The 20,829-nt window shown below is 38.9% G+C and overlaps 1 protein-coding gene across 6 annotated transcripts in view; it reads right to left on the bottom strand.

The window, feature by feature from the left end:
* Positions 1-20,829, bottom strand: part of LOC122832213 (endothelin-converting enzyme-like 1) — a 75,852-nt gene that overhangs the window by 23,092 nt on the left and 31,931 nt on the right. For all 6 annotated transcript variants that reach the window (XM_044118758.1, XM_044118753.1, XM_044118754.1 and 3 more), the window contains 5 exons: positions 19,958-20,805; positions 17,958-18,026; positions 15,823-15,933; positions 15,636-15,728; positions 13,469-13,593 (listed from right to left, as the gene is read on the bottom strand). In XM_044118758.1, the coding sequence (XP_043974693.1) occupies positions 13,469-13,593; positions 15,636-15,728; positions 15,823-15,933; positions 17,958-18,026; positions 19,958-20,788 (1,229 nt within the window). In that variant the 5' untranslated portion in view covers positions 20,789-20,805. The remainder of the gene's footprint in view (positions 1-13,468; positions 13,594-15,635; positions 15,729-15,822; positions 15,934-17,957; positions 18,027-19,957; positions 20,806-20,829) is intronic.

Raw genomic sequence — 20,829 nt, 5'->3', positions numbered from 1 at the left:
TTAAATGTTGCAGCAAGTCGTGTATGGAAACCAAAACCATGTGGACGAAATCCCTCCAAAACCAGACTTTTTAGCTCACAAATAAACACTATGTATGGGAGAAAACCTGGAAGCCTCAACATCCCATGCCCACTGTGAAAAATGGTGATGGCAGCATTTAGTTGCCATGACAATGGCAACTAAATGTTGCCATTGATATGATTTTCTTTGACAGGACAGGGAAGCTGGACAATGATAGGAATATGGAAGGAGTGAAATGAAAGAAAATCCTGCAAAAAAAAAAAATGCTAGAGGTGGGAAAAATACTTTATAGTTGTTACAAAATTAAAATAAGTATGAAATATAGAAACTTTGAAATGTGGAAAAAGCCAATATTGGAAATGTCCGTGTTACTTTATTTAGGTGTATATGCACAGCAATTGAAAATGGGATCTTCAAAAGCCAAAATTTATATTCAAGGGAATGTTGTGCTGAGTTTTCTGAACGGAACTTCTTAAATCCAGACTTTGTTAATCGTCTATCACTCATTTTATTTTTAATTTTAGCGATGTTATCCTACAGAAGATCCTGAATGATCTCTTTCGCAGTACTGCTGCTCCACCACTCCATCTCAGATCAAGAGCTGAAGGATTTAGCTTCATTCCTGTTGTTAATCAAACTTAAAGCTTTATATATAGAAAAATCTACACATTAACTTTTTCCTTATAGCTATGGAACTTGAGTTGCAATTGTAATTCAAGTATTCAACTGATGCAATGTCATTACCTTAGTAATCCTATTTGGCGGCAGATTAAATGCAAATAATTTTGATAAATCCTCTTATAAATGCGAAAAACATCAGAGTGTTGCCTGAGGATGCATTTATTTTAGTTTTCTTTAAGCCCAAACTGACAAATCTGCAGCTAAATTCACAGCATTAGCAAACTACAATACCTGTCTTACTTTTCCTATAAATTGTGAAAATATGGGCATTAAAACAAGGTGTAGCTTAATTTAATTATTTATTGAATTCATGGGTTTTTGAGTCAGGATTCTGTATCTTGGGTACACCTCCTACAACTTCTCTCATGTGCAGAGTCAGAGAAACACTGCTGAACAGTGAGAAATCAGTGGGGTCCAGCAGTTAAGAGCTCCCTCCGATCCAGACTGACTTACAGGAGTGAGGCAGCAGAGGGCTGAGGAAAATGTCAAGCAGAGGAAGAGAAAATGGATCATTCATGTATGTATTCAAGCTGCGTCTTCTGCCCCCCAGACGATGCAGCGCTGGTGTGTCCTCATGCTCCCACTGTGTCCGTGCATCCAATATGTCTTGCAGAGACAAATGCCCCCTGCTCCTACTGTGAAGCTGCATGCTAAACTTCAGGCGTGTTGTTGTTGTTGCTGTTTTTTTCTTTTGCATTTTTTAAAAAATAATATTGCTTATGCATGACAGATGTTAAGTCAAAAGTGCCTTGGCAACAGCACCCTGAGGTCCAACAGCAGAATTGTGAGGATAATTTAATTAATGGGCAAAGAAAGAGGAGGGGGAGGGAGAAAGATGGGTGGTTTAATAAATGACTGGACTTCTGATAAGAGCTGAGGACAATGTGCTGATTACAATATATTTGTTAGCGCAGTTACAGGTTTGACTTGCTCTTTTTACTGCAGCTATGCCTCCATGAGTATCTAGTGGTGTAGGTTTGGGAGTGTGTGTGTAAAGTAAAGCTATCATACTTATGTGGAAGTCGTCTATATGATAATGGTGAAACTAAGACATGTCTCTGATGCGTATCTGGGGGCAGTGGTTGAGCAGCTTTATTTGAGGCATCTCTGAAGAAAACTGATGACAGTCTGGGGACACTCCACAATGAGGTAATAGTGATTAAAACCAATCCTGCAAAACCATTTAATTTATAGATGTTTGTTATTCAAGACTGTAAAACAGGAAAGCAGTGGTTGGGTGTTCTTGGGTGTTTACTGTTCTTTGCGACTGCCACATTAGGATCGTTGTAAGATAGCGGCATATGATGCAGCAGGTGGCAAAACAAGAATAACTGTGGAGTAGAGTCTGCTCTCAGGTTTGCTTTTTTAGACATCTGCACGGCTCGCCAAATTGAAAAGAAGAAATACTTATTGCAAATGTGACATAAACAAGGAAAAGTATTCTGTGTGGTTCATATTCAACTTGTATCCTGCTTCTTGTGGAGCGTGGCCAGTCAGCTTCAATATTGTTATCAGACCCCATGCTGACATCAATCTTAGATTGAATGTGGGTTGAGGCCACCTACCAATTCATAAATCCCAACATCATGATTGTGTTGTTGATGCAGGGCATATTTTCAGTTATTTTACTCTATTCACCAAAACAATAAAATACATTGACATAAATTTCATATGTTGCATGTCAATAGATGTTTCAAATATGAGTAGATGAATTTGATTCTACAAAACAATTAAAAGGTTCTTGTTATTGGCAGAGTCTGTTTTGGAAACAGTAAACGATGTGCTATTAGGGAGAGAACTCTTCAGTGCTATTGGGCTTCGGAGATATTTTAGTGTTAAAAGGGAGAAAATGCCAGGCAGGCGTCACTTACAGCGTGAACCGGTTGCAGACATTTAGAGCAGTGGAAGCTGTGTGGGACTGTTACAGGCAACTGGAGCTCTGTAGCTGCAACACACAGCTTCAGAGGAAGCATGCAGAATATTTCTCTCTTGTGGTTTTACCATGAAGCGTGTAGAATCTGAAAAACTTGGCAGTGTGTTGGAAGACTGACACAAGATGTAAATATCTAGAATATAAATATGGGGGTGATGTTAGAATTAGCAGTGCAAACTGGGCTAATGAGTACAATTGCTCATCATAAAGAGGTAAAACTGTTTGAAATTTCTCCATCATAAGCTTTGTAGTATGTGTCAGTAAAATAAAAGACTCAATCGTTCTGTAGCTTAATGAAGTTTCTCCTTCTGAGGTCAAGATTGGTTAAAGTACACAGAGTGTTTTTGTTGCTAGATGATGTAACTTTCCAGACCATTTTATAACCTATACACCCCATTAAAGTCACAAAGTTGAAAACAGCTTTTTAAAAATCTGAAATTTGTTGTGCTCTTTCTTAGACGCTTGCCTACAGATTTAGCAACTTTCTGTTGCCTATTATTATTTCAGGCGTAAATGAATAATTCTGTGGCTTGTTATTTAATAATCAAGTACAATTCAAGATGCATGCACTATAACAAAGTAAGCATGGTCTGTGTAAATTATTCATATTTGGTTTAGGGCCGGGACCTTAAAGTATCCATTTTGAGTCATTAATTACATAGATTTAAGCATGTCAAAGATTTTAACACAATTAGTCATTATTTTTATACATACAAAAGTATGAAGAGGAACCTTTGCATTTATGTGTTTCTGGTACCCCTCTAAATCTGACACACAAGCAACATTGTGATTCTCTGTAAACCTGAGAGGTGGTTATGTTAGAAAATCCCAGTAGATAAACAGTTTCTGAAGTACGCAGAACATCTGGCCTGCCACCAAAAACCATGACATGTTCGAAATCTTCCTCTCCCTCATTCTGATGTTAAATTTGACCTTCAGCTATTTATTGTTACTACACCAAAATTTATAAGCTCATTGAGTTACTACTAGGTGATTGCATGACTCACTGGGAATAGACTAAACATATTTTAGACCAAAAAAAAGAGAGAAAACATTAGACAATGTTTTTAAAGTGTTCATCATTATTTAAGATTCTTTTTCAGATTAATTTTTATTTTTATTTTGCTTTGTTAAATATTCAATGTTTTATTTATAGCTGAGCAGGTAAAACAGAAAGAACAACAAAATTATTAAGCTCTCAAATTTTGCCCTACAGTGCAAAATCTTTGGACACCAACCATTTAGGAGTTTGCACATTTATGCAGCAAGGTTGTTAGAGCTTTTAAATATGCAAATATAGTTTCTTTCAAAATAGTTCACATGTACAAAAAGTTGCGAAATTATTGATTGGCCTACTTTTTACGTTACAAAAATCTATCATTTTTACAGATGCGTTCTCTGCATCTTCTTTTGCTTCTAGAAATCCTGCCTGGTGCACAAAATAAAACAGGATGAAACTGTATTAGAGTAGATGTTGTTCAGAGAATAAGGAGCCACAACAGAGGGGAATGAAAGTGTCTGTCAGAGTGCTGCACAGTTTAAGCAGTATAGGCTTTAATTACCACAGGACTGACTGAAGGCTCATTAGCTGAATGGGTTTTAATGGAGCTAGTTAAGGAGATGAAAAGACACTGTCCCTTTGCACTACATTAACACATTACTGCAGGTAATGACCATGCAGGTAATGGAGGAGGGAGGGTCTCCTCTATTTCAAACTTCACTCCAGCTACGCTTTAATTTTAGATGGACACTTAGGGGGCAACTCTCTGAGTTTGATCTTTCTGAATGTTAAATTAGAGTAATTAGAGATATATGCTAATTCCCAGGCTGTCCACCCAAACTCTACGCAGACAGAAAGAGGCTTTCAGTAAGACTTTTATGCATAATACCTTACGGTAGCTGAATGGCATGTGTTTCCAACTCAGGAGGCCCTGCTGCGATTCCAACCTTGACAGCTGACAGGCACCGCAAAATAAAATCTACTCTTTGGGGAAAAGCTTTCTCAGAATACTTGATGGGCCCAGCAGGGAGTGAACCCTCAGTTGCTGCTGTTTTACATCTCTGGATTAGTCATGAACACTCACACAGTGCACCCAAACTCACCTAAGCAAACACACAGCGAACAGACTCCCCCTGCTAGGCTTCGGATTGCAAGGCCCGAACAGACAGACACACACACTGGATTCTCACACTCGTATACACACCCACTCATGAGTGACGGGGAGAACAGACGGTAGTGGCGAGGGAGGGAGCTGAAAGTGGAGCAGACGCTGGTGTTGTCATTACGCTTTCCCCCTCATTGGAGGTCTGCTCATCTGACTAATGGGATTGGCTGCATTCACGACCGCCAGAGGAACAGCAAACACATTCACACACACAAGAGGGAGGAAGAAGAGGAGAAAAATGATGGATGGAGGAAGGGAAGACATCAAGGGGTGACGGCTATTGTCAGTAGAATTATATGACGGGAATTTTATTCAAATTTATTGCACAGTGGCGCAGTTGGTAGAGCTGTTGCCTTGCAGCAAGAAGGTCCTGGGTTCGATTCCTGGCTTGGGGTCTTTCTGCATGGAGTTTGCATGTTCTCCCTGTGCATGCGTAAGTTCTCTCCGGGTTCTCCGGCTTCCTCCCACAGTCCAAAAACATGACTGTCAGGTTAATTGATTTCTCCCTAGGTGTGAGTGTGTGTGTGCATGGTTGTGTATCTTGTCTGTCTCTGTGTTGCCTTGCGACAGACTGGCGACCTGTCCAGGGTGAACCCCGCCTTCACCCGGAACGTAGCTGGAGATGGGCACCAGCAACCCTCCTGACCCCACTAGGGACAAGGGTGAACAGAAAATGGTTGGATAGATGGAATATTATCAATCTGAAAGTATGAGGATGATGGAGTGGGGGAGAAAAATTAAGAAATTGTGTTGTAACGATGGAAAGAATGATAAAAAGCTTTAAAAAAAGACAGGAAGTGATCTGAAACAAAAGGCGAACAAGCAACAAGTAACAGATCAAGAATATAGTCACATAGTTTTTTAGTAACCCTATCCATCAGGATTTACAGTTTATAATTATTAATTTCCCCAACAGACCCAGATTTAAAATAATCTTCATTTAACCAAGAGCTTCAAATAGAAAATTATGGTGTTTCTACATCTAAAGTCAGAGATGCTGTGTTGCCCTTATTTTAGTCATTTTCTGCTTTAGTTCATCACAAATTGCAGCCCAGAAAATGCTGGTTGGTCAGGATTTTCTGAAGTGAATCTCTGTGAGGTTATTGTCAAAAATGCCTTTTCTCACCTGTAGTAGAAAGATGTCATACCACTGAGTTTGTTGAAAATATCAATGAATCCTGGGACTGATTGAATCAAGTAAAAACAGCTCAAAAGACATCAGTCATCCAAGCATAAGGGACCTAATTCTGATAACTTCACAGCAGCTAACTTCAAGAGCTCAAACTCAGGCACTGGCAGAGAGTAAGAGAGACAATTGTTCCATGAGGACACAGCATAAAGCGTGTGTCACGGCCGAGCCATGAAGAGTCCTGGCCCAATTCAAATTCTGCACCTTGGAAAGCAAGTCGGCTCCTCTGAGGACACACTGCAGTTTACTTTTTGCCATGGGGCAGTTCTTCAAGATGCTATCATGCACCTCCTTCAGGGAGCACTGTGGGGATCATGTTCTTTGATTTCCCCGGTGCTTATGACACAATTTAGCTAGAAAATACAGGTGGATGCCTCTACACTTTATTCACTACCTGACAGAAAGGTTTCTGTGTTTAAAACAGACAGGTTGTGCATCATAGAGGGCGATCCCTCGCTCCAGAAGATCATTAAAGCTCATACAGTCTGGTCATTTACTGAACATACTGATGACCCTGGAGTTGTGAATTTTGTCATTGTTAAGTACCCAACTAGTGGAGTGCTTTGTGTCATGATGAGAATACAATCACCTCATCTTGTAAGGAGAAAAAAAATAAAGCTTGTCTTATTAGAAAAAGGATCATAACCTTGTTTTCATCTTAAAGGGCGGGTGTGATGTAAAATTCATTTTTTTAAGCTTTATGTCATGCTGTAATGTTCTTTCCTCAAAAACATGCTTAAGTGTTGTTTTGATTCCTCCATGCATGTTTGAGAAATCCTTTAATTTCCCCTAGCAACCATTCAGTGATGCATAAATCCTTGGCAGCGCTTTGTGGAAAAAGCGCTGCATTAATCGTACTGTACCATTGTCCTTTCTGTTGTAGGACAATGTAGGGACAGTACGGATTGGTTGAATGGGTCACTTTCACAATGGCAGCGTACTGGACCACACCGATCCATGCTGTACTGCTCAGTGGGAAGTGTTACAAATGTTTTAAAGAAAGAGCAAGAAATACTCTTGAGGTTTAGGATTTTCAATGTTGGCACCAAGGTGTTACGTAAAGCTTCCTCAAAGAGTTGTATTTTTCCAGAATCAGTAAAGCAATTGGGAGAAATAAATGGAATAATCTGATAAAACATTGGCTCTGTGCTGTGGGTGACTCTGGAATCTCTAGTCATAGTAGAAAGATGAATGTATTTTAGTAATGTAGTGAAACAATTAACTTGAACTCCTGATTGAAAAGTATTTTGTCTATTTAATTTAAGAGGTGAGTGAAGTATCTCCTCTATAGTATCTTTGTTTGACTTGCACAAGCTGCATTTTATGACTGGTTCCCCTCAACAGCAAAATGTTAGACTTGTCCTTCTTATATTAAAAAAAAGATCAATGCTAACCATCTCTGTGAACTTTCATATGTTCAACATTGCTCTACATTGATTTAAAGGAATCAAAACTTTCAAGCACAAACTCCTCATATAGTTGCAATAAGAAGGCAACCATGGATGCATCTCTTACAAAATTTTCTTACATTTTATAAAAACAAAAAAAAGCAGACAAAATGAAAACAGTACTTCTGTTATGAGGACAATGAGTTTAATTAAGTCATTATTTAAGGTCCTAAATAACACAAATAAGACACGAGAGATACCAATGCTATTATCCCAGTCTGTCTAAAATTCCAGCAATTTATCTTTTAGAAATCAGAACCAGGTTAAAAAACAGTTCTGTAGTTCACAGAGAATGATGTGTAAGAAAATATTAATTGTTACAGGAAGCAGAAAGAGAAAAGGAAGATTTGCACATAAGAAAGGAGTAGCAGAAATTAACTGTACATAGAGGGAAAGGAGAGTTTGCTTGGGAAATGAAAAAGAACAGAAAGGAAAGAGATTTTATCAGATAGAGTTGTGGCAGATGCAGCGAGAGGTTTGGAAAGAAGAAAGACAGATGGGCACAACGGGAGGAGCAGATGATTGGAGAAAAAGTTTGAAGAGGATAAGAGAGAGGGGGAGAAACCTTTGAGTCAGGAGGACTGAGGAGGCGTAAGAAAGAGGGTAAGGTCCTACTAGAGTAAATTATTAATATTGGGAAAGTAAAAGTGCAGCATCATGGTAACCCTGACAAAAGATATGGAGGAATACAATAGCACTTAGAACCACAAGACAGCAAAATTAACTAATATGACTGTAAGGATAAACAACAAGCATGGTTTAGTACATATTCAGAATTTTTTTTTTACAAATTCTGAAATTAATTTGACTCAATTATACTCTAAAATTCAAAACGTTTAGAGTAGAAATGACTGGAGATTTGATTAGGTTTATTGAAATGTATTAGGTAGCATAAGCAGGCATTACCTATGTCTGTGTCATTATACAATACTTCCACTTGATAATGGTCAGTGTTGAAGTTTGGAAATACTAAAATATTAATTTAATGTGGTTTTGATATTATAGCAACTGACTGTACCTCCAACTTGCATTTTATAGATGTGAGAAGTTTTGACAAAGCGAGCTACATACCTTTTCGCTATTGAACGATGTGTACACTGACAGAGTTCTGGTTCAGCCAATCTTTCTTTCACCACTGTAACTGCATGAGAAACCTTGATGTTCCCAAATGGCCAAGTTTAATCAAAGCTGGTACTCTACTCTAGAAAACAAGCCTCAACCAGGAATTTACTGAAGCTTCACAAGAGTTTTATCAACCTGAACAGGCACAGGAAGAGAGAAAAAAACTACCAAATTTTATGCAACTAAGGCTGGGGAGAGTCAAGTTTTCCAAGGTGATGAATGCATCCTTTGAGCACAAAGTGTTTGTACCTCTAAACCGGAACCCATTTCTGCCAAACGCTGACTGAGTGATAAAAAGGGAAAAGCATACTGTCAGATAAACACTCGTGGAGAAAACAAATGACAGGTAGAGAGGGATGATTGAAATATAGAGAAGAACTCATTACAAAAGCCATCAAGAGGGATGGATGGTTGGACAGCTGAGAGGCAGCATTGGTGAACAACATGGTACCAGACCTAGCATTACAAGAGGAGTTAAACAAGCCTAATGGATGTGAAAGCAGGGATGGTACCACACTAAGCAAAGTGGATTATCCGTTAATATCTGGGCAAAACAACAAAAACAACAACAAAATTTTAAGATAACATGCACATAATTGACAAAAAGGAGAGCAAAATAAAGAAAAAAACAAAAATTAAGTTGAAATCACATCATCAAGATGACATAAAATTTGCCCTAGAGAAAAAACAGTTTTTTGGAGGGTAAGTGCTTCATCAATTCAATTTATTTATATGAAATTCACAATTCACAACAAATGCTTTCTCAGAGCATTTTGCAAAAACAACTACAATTTTGATTCAGTCATACATTCAAATGGATTCTAGTTATTAAACAATACAGTACGCTAAATTAATTCTTAAATGTAGAATTAATTTACATTTAAGGATTTGTAAAGAAGCCCAGTAGAACGCAACCAGTCATTGACTTGCAGCATTCGCTACTATTCCTCTATACAATATTAATGAGTCATTTCCGTGTAACATCTCTATGTTTGACAGTATTTCCTCATATCTGGGTTTACCTGAGAAAAAACAGGGAGACACAATGCAGTGTCAATCATGTCTTGAAATTGTAAATATTAGTTAATTTTCTACAAATTGCTGAATGCTGTGGATGAGATCAATTTAAGATTATCTTGTCTTGTGAACAGGCCAGGCTGTCAGCTGGCCTGCAGTAAAGCAGTCATAATTAAAGCAAACAGCATGTGCGAAAGATTGATGGCACATCTGTGCAAACAGACTAACTTTATTACATTTGTAAATAAGTTTCTCCCTTTACTGATTTCTTTTTCCTTTAAGTGCAACCACTGTGCTTTAAAGAAAATGTGTCTGGAGAAGCTGGTGTAACCATATTTAACAAAAAAAAAAAAAAAGTCCAATGTCTGAAAACAAGACTAAAAAACAAGCTTCTGAAAAATACCCATGTTGCTTTTTAAATGCACTTCTTTAAGTACAGGATGCATTTTAAGAAGCAGCTAGTTGCCTCACGAAATAAAAACTCTCATATTAAGATGAAACAGGGCAGCTAATGTACGTTCAGTCCACATGGTGTCATTAAGACAGTCATCTTCCACAGAACTTACATTCAATGTTCAAGTCACCCACAGTTGAAATTACTCAACCTTTTTATAAGAGTGCTGTTATTTTGCAGTAAAAGGCTTCGTCTTTATATTGATTATTGCAGACTATTGTAAATCGCCTGCATCAAAACTATTTGTGCAAAGTAAATAGAGCTTTTAGCCCAAATTCTTGTATTTTTACTGTGAAACCACAATTTTTCCCCCCATTTATTTTTTACTTAAATGGAGTTGCTCCTGCTCTCCAGCTCAACCTAACAGGGTGAACCTTTTGATACCGCTTTACTCCAGCTGCTCCAGGGGTGAGGACAACTTCTGCTTTCCAAGAAGGCATTCAGCTTCCTAAAAAGGGCTCAGACAGCAACGTTTTCCAGTGGTAGCAGTGCTCTCCCTCTCTGTTTCACATACAGCTCCAGCTAGAAGGGGATTTGGGAGACAGAGGCTTTGTTTACACAAGAACTCTGTCTGGAAACTGCTAGTATTTTCTGATGTTGATTGGGGAAATGTTCCAGAATTACATGGCTCTGCATCACTGTAGATGAGACTAAGAATCTTTAAATCCAATGTCATGCCAGGCCACAATCTGTTGCTGTTATTTTAGCATCTGGCGACAATTTTGTTTTGCCTCACAGGTCTGTTCAGTATCTGCATTACCTGTATGGCCTTTCACAAACTGTCCTGGTTTCAAAAGTGCCAATGTCAGAGACCACAATCACTGGAGACGTGTAAACGAGCGACTGGATCACAACCAAAATGTTACAGTTTCACTGAGAACCAGCTCAGTGAAGAGTTTAGATTTATAGCCTGAACTCTACCCAAAATTTGGGCCAGGATGGGTAAAAATTATTTGCTTGATGGTTGGGTCCGTCTCGGGTTTCTGTGGTGACTTTAAAAAACCTACGATACATCCAGCAAAGAGGAGACCAACCATAAATGCACCATATAAAATTGTGTTGATCTACTTCAGTCAAAGTAGGTGATTAGGAGAAGTAAGTACAATGGAGACGTTCATTAGACTGTAGCGAGTGCTGTGCATTGCACATTAATGCGCATACAGCTCCGCCCTGCTCCGCTCCTATCAATCGCACATCCCAGATGATTTGCACTTGACTCACCCTGAAGTTAGATCAAGCGACAAGATGGAGTTGAAAGATGTAAAACAAAAGATAAAAACACCAGAAGTTATACTGTTTACTCAAGTTATGCTCTAAACAAAAGCAGGAAAATCTTAATTAATATAATATGTCTGGTTTACCTTGAGCTTGGATCTATAATTAAAATTAGTCAGATCTGATTGAGTACGGGAGGGTTAGACCTGATATAAGCTCTAGCTCAGTGTAAACGAGGCCAGAGAGGGACCAGATCAAATGAGCTCAGAGGTGACATATTCAAGGACAAGAACCAATTAGAGTCTTTCTTCAAAGAGCATAAGGAGAACCAAAACACACAGCAATGCAAAAATATTGGTGAACGTCCTGAACTCAACCTGGAAAAATAATACATTTTATTAACAGTGAATAATATTCTATACTTATTAATATCCCTGCAAGTTCATATGTTGAACAAGAATGAAGTAGATTGTGAGCAAAAGACTCAAGGTGCTTGTGACAAAACTGTTTGGAAACCTTTTCAGAGACGAATGGTTTCTGCTGGTCTTTGTTATCTGCAAAGATTAGGCAAATTAGTCAGCTGACATTTGAAAACGCAATGATAACCACGATGACCTTTTTGAAATAGATCTGCTCATTCCAGGTATCAAAGTGCAGATGAATGATCGCTGCAGAAATCTGAGTTATGGTTCCTTGTGCAGGTGAAGAACCGCTAAATGTCCAGTGACCTGAGTCTCCACCGCCTTAGCAGAAAGATTTAGTGGACAGTCTTGCTTTTTAAAACCCATGTCAGGCAAGAAGCCCATTTCTGCATTTGGAGTCAGTAATCTTCAAAATTAGTGTTATTTACTTCATTATTCTTTGTCTAATTCTTAACTCACAAAGCACAAACATTTGGTGCAGTTTGGCTCTTATCCTTTTTTATTTTTAAATCTCAGATTGCTCTTACAAAATTTGTCCTAACTATACAGTTTTTGTCTTTAATTATAAAAAAGATTCCAATCACATTAGAATGAACTGGACAGTAAGACATTTCACAATCTTAACTTGCTGGGTGAGTTTTTAGAATTTTATTTTAATTTTTAAAGCAGTGTTGAGTGTAAAACTGCAACTGATTAGTGGGCAAGAACAGAAACCAAACAAACAACCCGTAGCTAAAAGAAACACAGCACCAGTTTGGGGTATTTCATCCTTAGAAAACCACTGAGAGCACACAAGTCAACAAAGAACTTTTTCCATTGATCACTCTGATAAGGTAATCTATTACTGCATTAGCTGATTAGTTTAGCTTCCACCAACAAAAGCCATCAGTCATATCCAACCATAGTCTGACTTTTGTCAATTTGCAATTTCATACCATGACTTTAAGTGGAAATGTTTCTGGTAAATTGATTTTATATCTTGTGTATAAGCAATCAATATGTGATCCAGCCCCAGATTTGCACAAAATCAATCAGAAGTTTCAGGACAAAACATTTGGAGGTATGGTCAAATCATTGAGAGAAGGCGAAGGAATGGCAGGACTAAATGAGACAGTAGCGTCATGAACCGGCCATTCATGAAATTACCAAAATGTCTAAAGCGGTTATGTTGTTACACGGACATGCATCCTGCCTCAGACAGAAATGACAAGCAAAAAATCCACCCGCCAGTCATGCAACCAGTCAGCCATGCATGGGGGCTGACAGCCATTGTGTATATGTGTGGATCAGAGTGACTATTGGCGAACTGTCACTGGCTGAAACACACACCCTGACGTGCAGCAGCCCTCTAAGGCCTCCCCTGAAGTCTGTCAAGACGAAGAAGGAGGTGAAAGTGTGTACATGCACTGGGGTCTGTTCATGTGCCTCTATCTGGGACTGCAGGAGGTGCGGAGGGTGTGGGTGTAGATCAATAATAATCAGCTGCAGTAGAACTGGAAGTTCACCCAACAGTGACTCTCTCCAAACACGCACAAACATGAATATGTACACAAAGACATGCACAGCAGCACTAAAAAGCTAATCTATACATCTGGTGACTGGTGTTGTGCTCCAAACGCCAGTGACAGGCCTCAACCACAGGCAGCCCACACACACACACACACGCCGACACACACATATAAAACAACCCGACTCTAAATTGCATGAGTCTAATGAAATCAATTTTCCATACACTTCCCCACCATCATTGTACTCTCCCCCACCCTGGCTCCACACTTAGGACTGCTTTTACTTTCCTTACCTCTTTGAAGTGTTCTTGATTATGTCAGAGACTTTCTGTATGTAATCAGTGGCGAGCACCACGATCTCTTCGTCTTCAGAGAAGTTGTCGTGGAAAATTCGGTCCAACAATCGCTTCCAGTGAAGCTGTGGAAGAAAATACAAAAGTCTTACTCCCTCTCAAAAAAAAGCAACTTTCAGTAAAGACCTTACTGCCTATATTTACCTACAGTCATATAAAACACATAACATGATTGTTTTTCTTATCAAACAGATCATTAAATGGTGGGTGCTCATTTTATTTCCTCTAAACTATATTTACACTTTATGTCTGCGTGATGTCTTCAAATATTTTGCACAGAATAAAGCAGATTCTGGTTCTTCACATGCATATGGAGTCTGGGGTTTTCATAATATCTTTACTAATTGTGGTAATTGCTAATCTGAGACGCTAACGACAGTTAATTGTTGTGCTTTTGTTCTAAAAAGGTTGAACCCTCTTTTGGAACCAGTGCTCTCCCACATATGTAACATTACGTTACGTCCACTCTGCTCCTAATGTGTATAATTAATAATGGCACATGGGACCTATGAAGGCTCACAACCTCTGAGGTTGAAGTGATTAGAAGAAAGTTGCTGATAAATCAGAATCAGATAAAATTGGTATTGTAAAACAAAGCTTTCCAAAAAACAGAAATCATCCACATTCTGATTGGTGATTATCCACAGCTGATCTTAACCTGCTCTGCTTCAGAAAACCTCAACATGATGCATCCAAAATGAGGTAAAAATATCAACGATGTGTGCCACAATGCCCCTTGTACTGATAACCAGGCATTTTCCCACTGATTAGAGCTTTGGTTTTAAAAAAAAAGTTTTATCCTGTCCTTTCTGTTTAAAGCTACTAAATAACAGGCATGACCAGTTTCTGGTTTCAGGATATTTTTGCATCATTGTGTTCTCACAGATTATTTTTGTTCTTTACAAGATGCCAGAGAAAGCAATGTATTTTTTAAAAATAGCATAAAATACTTTCCCTTCTTGTTCTACTTGTTACCTCAAGCTGTCAGTCAGCTTTTGTAAGATGGGGAAAAAACCCTGAACTCTTCCCCCTTTTTCAAAGCATTCGCAGCCATTACTCACCACCTTTGAAGTGTCCCCCAACACTCCTTTTAAGGTAACTTTGTTTTACAATATATGTTTGTATAAATCTACAAGAGTTAGCGTATCAGTGTGCTGCAGGCTTGCTACTGAGAAGACCAACCTGGCCAGTTAATGAGGTAGCAGCGAGGACCTAGTAATTCATTCCGAATAAATTGCTGCGACAAATTGCTTTTAAGACGCATCATCCAATCTGCTACACAACAGTCACGCTCTCTCACACCCCCTTTATTGACACTTGAGTTAAGCCTTTGCAAAGTTTTTATTGCAGCTATTGTTTGCTGATCTCCTTAAGATCAGCTCTGTATCTTTTGCCGAGTTTCCATTTCTTCCAAGTCAACTTTCATTCATCTTTTCTAAGCAAGGAGAAACACCTCAAGAGACTCCTCCTCCTTCCTTTCCCTTTGTTTCCCTCCTAATCTTTACCTTCTGTTCTTTTCCTCCTACTTCTCTCCATTTTTGTGAATACCCCCCAATGTGTCCTCATTTTCTCTGTTTCTTGAACATTTTCTTTCAATCTGCATCTCAGTCTGCTTCTCTACCTCAGCTTTTGAGAGCCACTTAGGCCTCTCTCTTTCTGGGTGTTCACTGTTCACTGTTTTTTTAGCCATACACACTAACATCACTACACAAAATGCTCTGCTGGAACTCAATTTTTAAACCAGTTTTTATCAAAATCATCTGTATGTACAGTGCTGTGAAAAATGATTCCCCATCTAAAATCCTTTTTTGTTAATTTTTTTATTCATATATACAATATAATTTAAATATCAGACCAAGATAACCCAATAGTATTGTGTCCCTAAGGCTTGGTTGGTTTGAGTCGCTTTTTTCTCAAAATGAATAAAATCCTCATTTGAGAACTGCATTTCGTATTTACTCAAGTTATCTTTGTCTGGTTGGAAAAAAAAGTTGATCTGAAAACATTTCATGACACAAAAGGAAAAAAGAAAAACAGGAGACAAATATGTTTTTCCTGCAGTATACCTAAATATAATATAAATGCCTGGTCTGTGTGCTGTACTCACGCTAGGTGCGATTCGCTGCAGCTGCCTAAGGGTGATTCGGTTGTACATTGTGCTGATGTCTTTCCTTTGGTCATCGTACTCTGACACAGTGATCTGTTGGAAGAAACACATGGTTAAACAATGCATATACACAAGCACCAGCATGCATGATTGCACATGTGCAAAATGCTGTGCTCTTTCAGCTCACATTGGCCAGTTGGGTCTCCAGCTCTATAATCTCCTTGGACTTCTGTGTGGCATTGTGAGCGCCCAGCATGCTCAGCAGGCGCTCCATCAGGGCTTTGTATGCTGCCAGGATCTGGGAAATACAGTGACATCAGCGCTGAAGGACAGGAGGTGCCACGGCGACGGCACCAGTAATGACTGGTGGCAATGGTGACATGTGGCAAAGTGGAACAAAAGCACAGTGGGTGGCTGAAGAAAACAGGTGGGTTTATGAAGAAGAACGAGGGGAGAGTCAATTGGGGCAGATGGAGGGGAGAGAAAAGGCAGAGAGGATTTAGGGGAAAATGGTTAAATGAGGGGCAGCAGGGAAAACAATCAAGGCCAGTTACAAAAACAACAATAAATATTACAGGTGAGGTTAGGAGGATAAGAAAGAGTGGCGAACAAACTTGTTATAATCGGTATTAATTTAGAATGTTGTTTAAAACCAGCTAAATTTTGAAGTGAAGAAAAAAATTACTAGATATAATAAGCCTCTTATGTATTTATAATCAACTGCCCAACTCAACACTTTGTGGTTGCTTTGAATTAAGGCAGTGGTTTTTACCAGAAGGAAATGAGTGTGCAGGATACCGGGTGTTAGGAGAGTTAGGAAGGAATTCAGGACTTGACAAGATGTAGAGAGATGAACTGAGCTGTAGCCACAGTAGTTAAGGATTCCTTGAAGCAAGCCAAGAGATCTCTGTCAGCCAAAGAAAGGACAGGACTGGAAGAGAATTCTACACTCAAAAAGCAGACCGGCTCTAGCATAAATACGACTCACTCGGTATGAACCCTGGGGGTTCTGGGAGATTTGTGAGTAGGCAACTTGTGCACAAGGCAGATGCAGTGGAAGAGCCCTCCATGTTGGTTTGAATAAAGCAGGCAGAAGCCGAACGCAGTGCTATTATTTTTGTTTGACTCTTTTTCACTCCCCTGCTTGGAGATGCCCAGCATTTACCAATTTATAGTGCTGTATAACTTCCTTTGAGAAGCTCCTGACATCTGTGATACGAAATTGGTTCTGAATGAAGATTAGCTGTGCTCCAACACTAAGCCTATCATAACAATTTAGGATTTTTACAGTAAGCTTAAAGTCAACAAACATCTCACTGTCCCTGAACCTGAACCTGTTCCTGTGATGTCAGGATGTGGACAGAGTCTCCCTGCGTTTCTTTCTTGAACATCCCAAGCTTTATCTGTCATTAGTTCACCCCAGCCCTGTTTAGTCCACTTAAATCAAACTTTGGTTTGTTTGCCTAGAAAGTCTGATTCAGTTGGGGAAGTTTGAAAGCAAAATAAAATTGATGTGGAAAATAAAATTGATCTTGGTTTGGTTGAAAGGAACAGTTAAAACGCATAACGTGAATGGCAAGCAAATCAAATTATAGTGCAGGAAATTCTGGGTAAAAACAACCAAAACAAATACAGGTGTCTAGTGTAGTGCTGGCATGAGAAATGGCTTATTGTCTTTTACCAAGAATCAAAGACAAATTCTAAAAATGCTAAAATCTAATACCACTCCAGTTTTATTTAAATTTCATGAAAAAGGAAGTTGCATTCATGTCTTCATTTGACAGTGCAGTGTGAAAGCAAACCTCACTAGCTGAAAATGTAACAAATTTTGCAATTTTGGTTCCCAATCGAACCAAAATTGGTTCGATTTATTGGTTGATAGTCACACCTGGACTATCAGGTGTGAAAACATCCTTAGATGTGAAGCAACACAAACCAGAAAAAAAATGTTTGAGACGGTTGCTTCTCATTTTCTAAAAATGTATCAGAATAAAGGAGGATAAAACACATGTATGTCAAGCTTTTCAGATTTTTAAACAATGGGACATTTTTTCTTCCATGTTGTAATTATGCAATTATGTTAGTCTGTCACTTAAAAGCAGGCAAATGCACTGAAGTTGGTGTGTGTGTGAAGTGACAAAATGTGAAAATGAAAAAACATAAAAATGTTGATGTTTCAAATGAATACTTTTGAAAGGCACTGTGAATAAGTAATTTTAGAAAACTAAGTGACTAAAATAGGTTACATGAATGGATTAAAATGAGGGGAAAAGATATAAGAGATAACATAAAACCGAAGCAAAACCACTGAATTTTGTTCACCTTCACACTATCCTCATCCTGACCGAGGTAGAGGCTTCTCTCTGGCAGAGTGAGTCCCTCTTGATCAATCTGCAAAAACACAGGAAAATAAAAAGTTAAGAATTCAATTTGATGTAAATTTAGGTATTTTTTCCTCTATGTTTCCCTGTAACCACACCAAAGGTGTACATTCAGATCTAGTCAATGATTGAAAGCTTTGCTGTAACACCAACATTTCATTCAACACACTGAATGCATAATGTCAGAATTATTCCTAACATTTAATTAATAATTGACACAGTTAAGCAACTCTTATTTTCACAGATCAGCCAAGATAATGACTGTGCAGTTAATTGTGTAAAACATGATTTGTGGATTTTGGTTGTTGTGTTATTTTCAGGTTAATTGAACCCTTGAGTTTTCCCACAGGCCAAGGAATCCATTTGTCTATGAACTCTGAGATTTAATAATTCTTCATCATAACATATTCGAAATGTGACTGTGACTGGATCAAAATTACACAGCACCAGGGGTGTAAGTCTCATTGAACGAGGTTTCGCGTTAATAAAACACAATTTTTCTACATAGTGATGTATGTCAAAGTTGAAGTGGTGTCAAGCTGCTGTCAGCATGATTTAGTAAGATGAAAATTAGCATAACTTATGACAATGAGCCAAGATACTGCTACCCCTGCCTGTTTTTATATTTGGAACATTTATCTTCTTTTGTGACAAAGTGGTTCAGTGTATGTTCACCATTTGTCCCTTATTATTATTTTGATACATTTATTTTTGTAATGGGTTATAATGCTTAAATTTAAACATTAGTACAACCTTGCTTCATTTACTATCCCGGGTTTGTTTGTGTTGATATTGTGTTGCAGTTTCCATCTATTTATATGTTTAGTTTAAAGCTACCACTTTTGAATTATTGGTTGAACTTGTTTATTTTGTTTCATATTATATTCTTGGTATTTGTGTTTCTTTTTACTTACCATTCTCCCTTGTAGCTTTGCAGCAGGTCAGGAGTGTGGGAGTGGCCGGCCCAGTGTCTCCTGTTGAATGGCTGAATGATGTCACTGATTACCTTGCTAGGATCTACCAATTAGAGGGTTTTCTAGTATTGCTTTGTTTGTTTTTCTTTAAAGTAACTTTTGAGTTATCTTGTTTGGCAGGGTTTATTTTGTATATTATTTTGTTATGTTGAGTTTGTAAATTAGATTAATATTATTCTTGTTTCTGTTTAGACTTTGTCTTTGTTTCATTTTTACCTGTTTGATTGTGGCTTGGCCCTCTTATGTGCAGCTGTGTTGCCAATTGGCTTTAAAAAAAGAGTGTTTGTGGAAGCTCAAAAGAGAGCAGATGGATGTCAGAAGAGGAAAATAAAATAAAATTCTTCAGAAAACGCTGGAACCTGGTGATCTATGCAGTTTGTTTTGTTCACTTTGAAGACCCTAGACCACACTATCTTACATCTTTAAATGACTAATTTAATTACTGGTAAATATGCTGACCTTACATGTCACATTTCTAGTCTTCCTGGGTCAAAGTGCTGTTCCACTAGGCTAACATTACCCAGACATGCTCTCTATACACACACAACCTGATGCACGTGTGGTGTGGAAATTTGCAATTAAACTCACAATTTCATGTCATGTTAACATCTGTCTCAGAATTACCTGTTGATTCTAAGCTGATCGGTGATTTTACAATTTTTATAAAAGAAATCTGGACTTGACCTACGACCCCTGGATCAAAATCTAATCATGCTGACTGAACCGGATAATTTTACACTGAACAGAGATTGCTAAAACATATTCTGAGATTCAGAACTTTTTCAAAACTTTTCCCTTTCTCACATAAAAATGATATTATGCATTTAAAACAGAGCTTTCTCAAGACAGTAGAACTTGATAAGGTAGATGATTATGCCATTAAAGTTCCTAAAGAGCCAATAAAACACCAACAGCACACAAATACAGATAAGCCATTTATAAGCCCTAATTAGTTTTCTGAGCTCACCCTGATAGCGTTCCTGGAGGAGTTTTTATCGTCCACATTAACGGTGAGGGAGAAGAAAACAGCAGTGCTAAAAACCCCCTGCGTCCTGTAGAGCAGCTCATTAAAATCCGGCCTCTGGGGGGCGCTGCCCGAAGGAGCTCCCTCCAGGTCCCATCCTCCACAGCTGTCTAACACCTCTGTCATGGGTTTTGACCCCAGTTTGTCAATATCCTTGATGTTGATGCAGGAACGATAAAACTCCTTGACTTTCCGCTCTGCGGAGTCTGGCCCATGTCTCTGAACTGGCTCCAGAAGGAGTTGCTGTAGCTTCTCCTCATTTTGCTCTCCAATAGCTGTGATGATGCCATAGCTGAGCTTGTCTTCGGGGATACCATGGCGCCTCAGCCAGCCTCCACAGGCAAAGGAATAGAAGTCCTGGCAAGGCTGTATGGTTATGTCAATATTGGCCTGAACGAAGCGAGTTGCCCGCATAAGGGAGCGTTTGTGTTGGCAGTCCTGCCTGCAGTCTGCGTCATCAAATGAAATGTATTTGAGAGCCAGCATGCTCCCCAGGATGAGACACATGCCTGCAGCAAAGACCAATGCAGACAGGAGACAATTCTCCCTCCTGCTCCAGCGAGGAAGGCCCCCGCTGCTGCTGTTGCTGCTCAGGTCTTTGTTTCGGCTGTTTGACCAGGTGTTGCCCCTTCCTCGAACCACATGGCGGTCCAGGCTGCCCCCCAGGTGAAGGGTCATGCCATTGCTGAGGATGTCACTGCTGTAGCGACCGCCATATTTGATTTCCTGGAACTCATCGTAGTGGGCAGTTAGGGAGTATGTCTTCTCCATCATAACAGATCTGGTAGTAACTGAAGGTTTTAGGGGAAAAAAGT

Source organism: Gambusia affinis, linkage group LG06 (genome assembly GCF_019740435.1).
Source record: "Gambusia affinis linkage group LG06, SWU_Gaff_1.0, whole genome shotgun sequence".
In the NCBI taxonomy this organism is placed as follows: domain Eukaryota; kingdom Metazoa; phylum Chordata; class Actinopteri; order Cyprinodontiformes; family Poeciliidae; genus Gambusia; species Gambusia affinis.
This window is presented reverse-complemented; position numbering and strand designations above follow the sequence as displayed.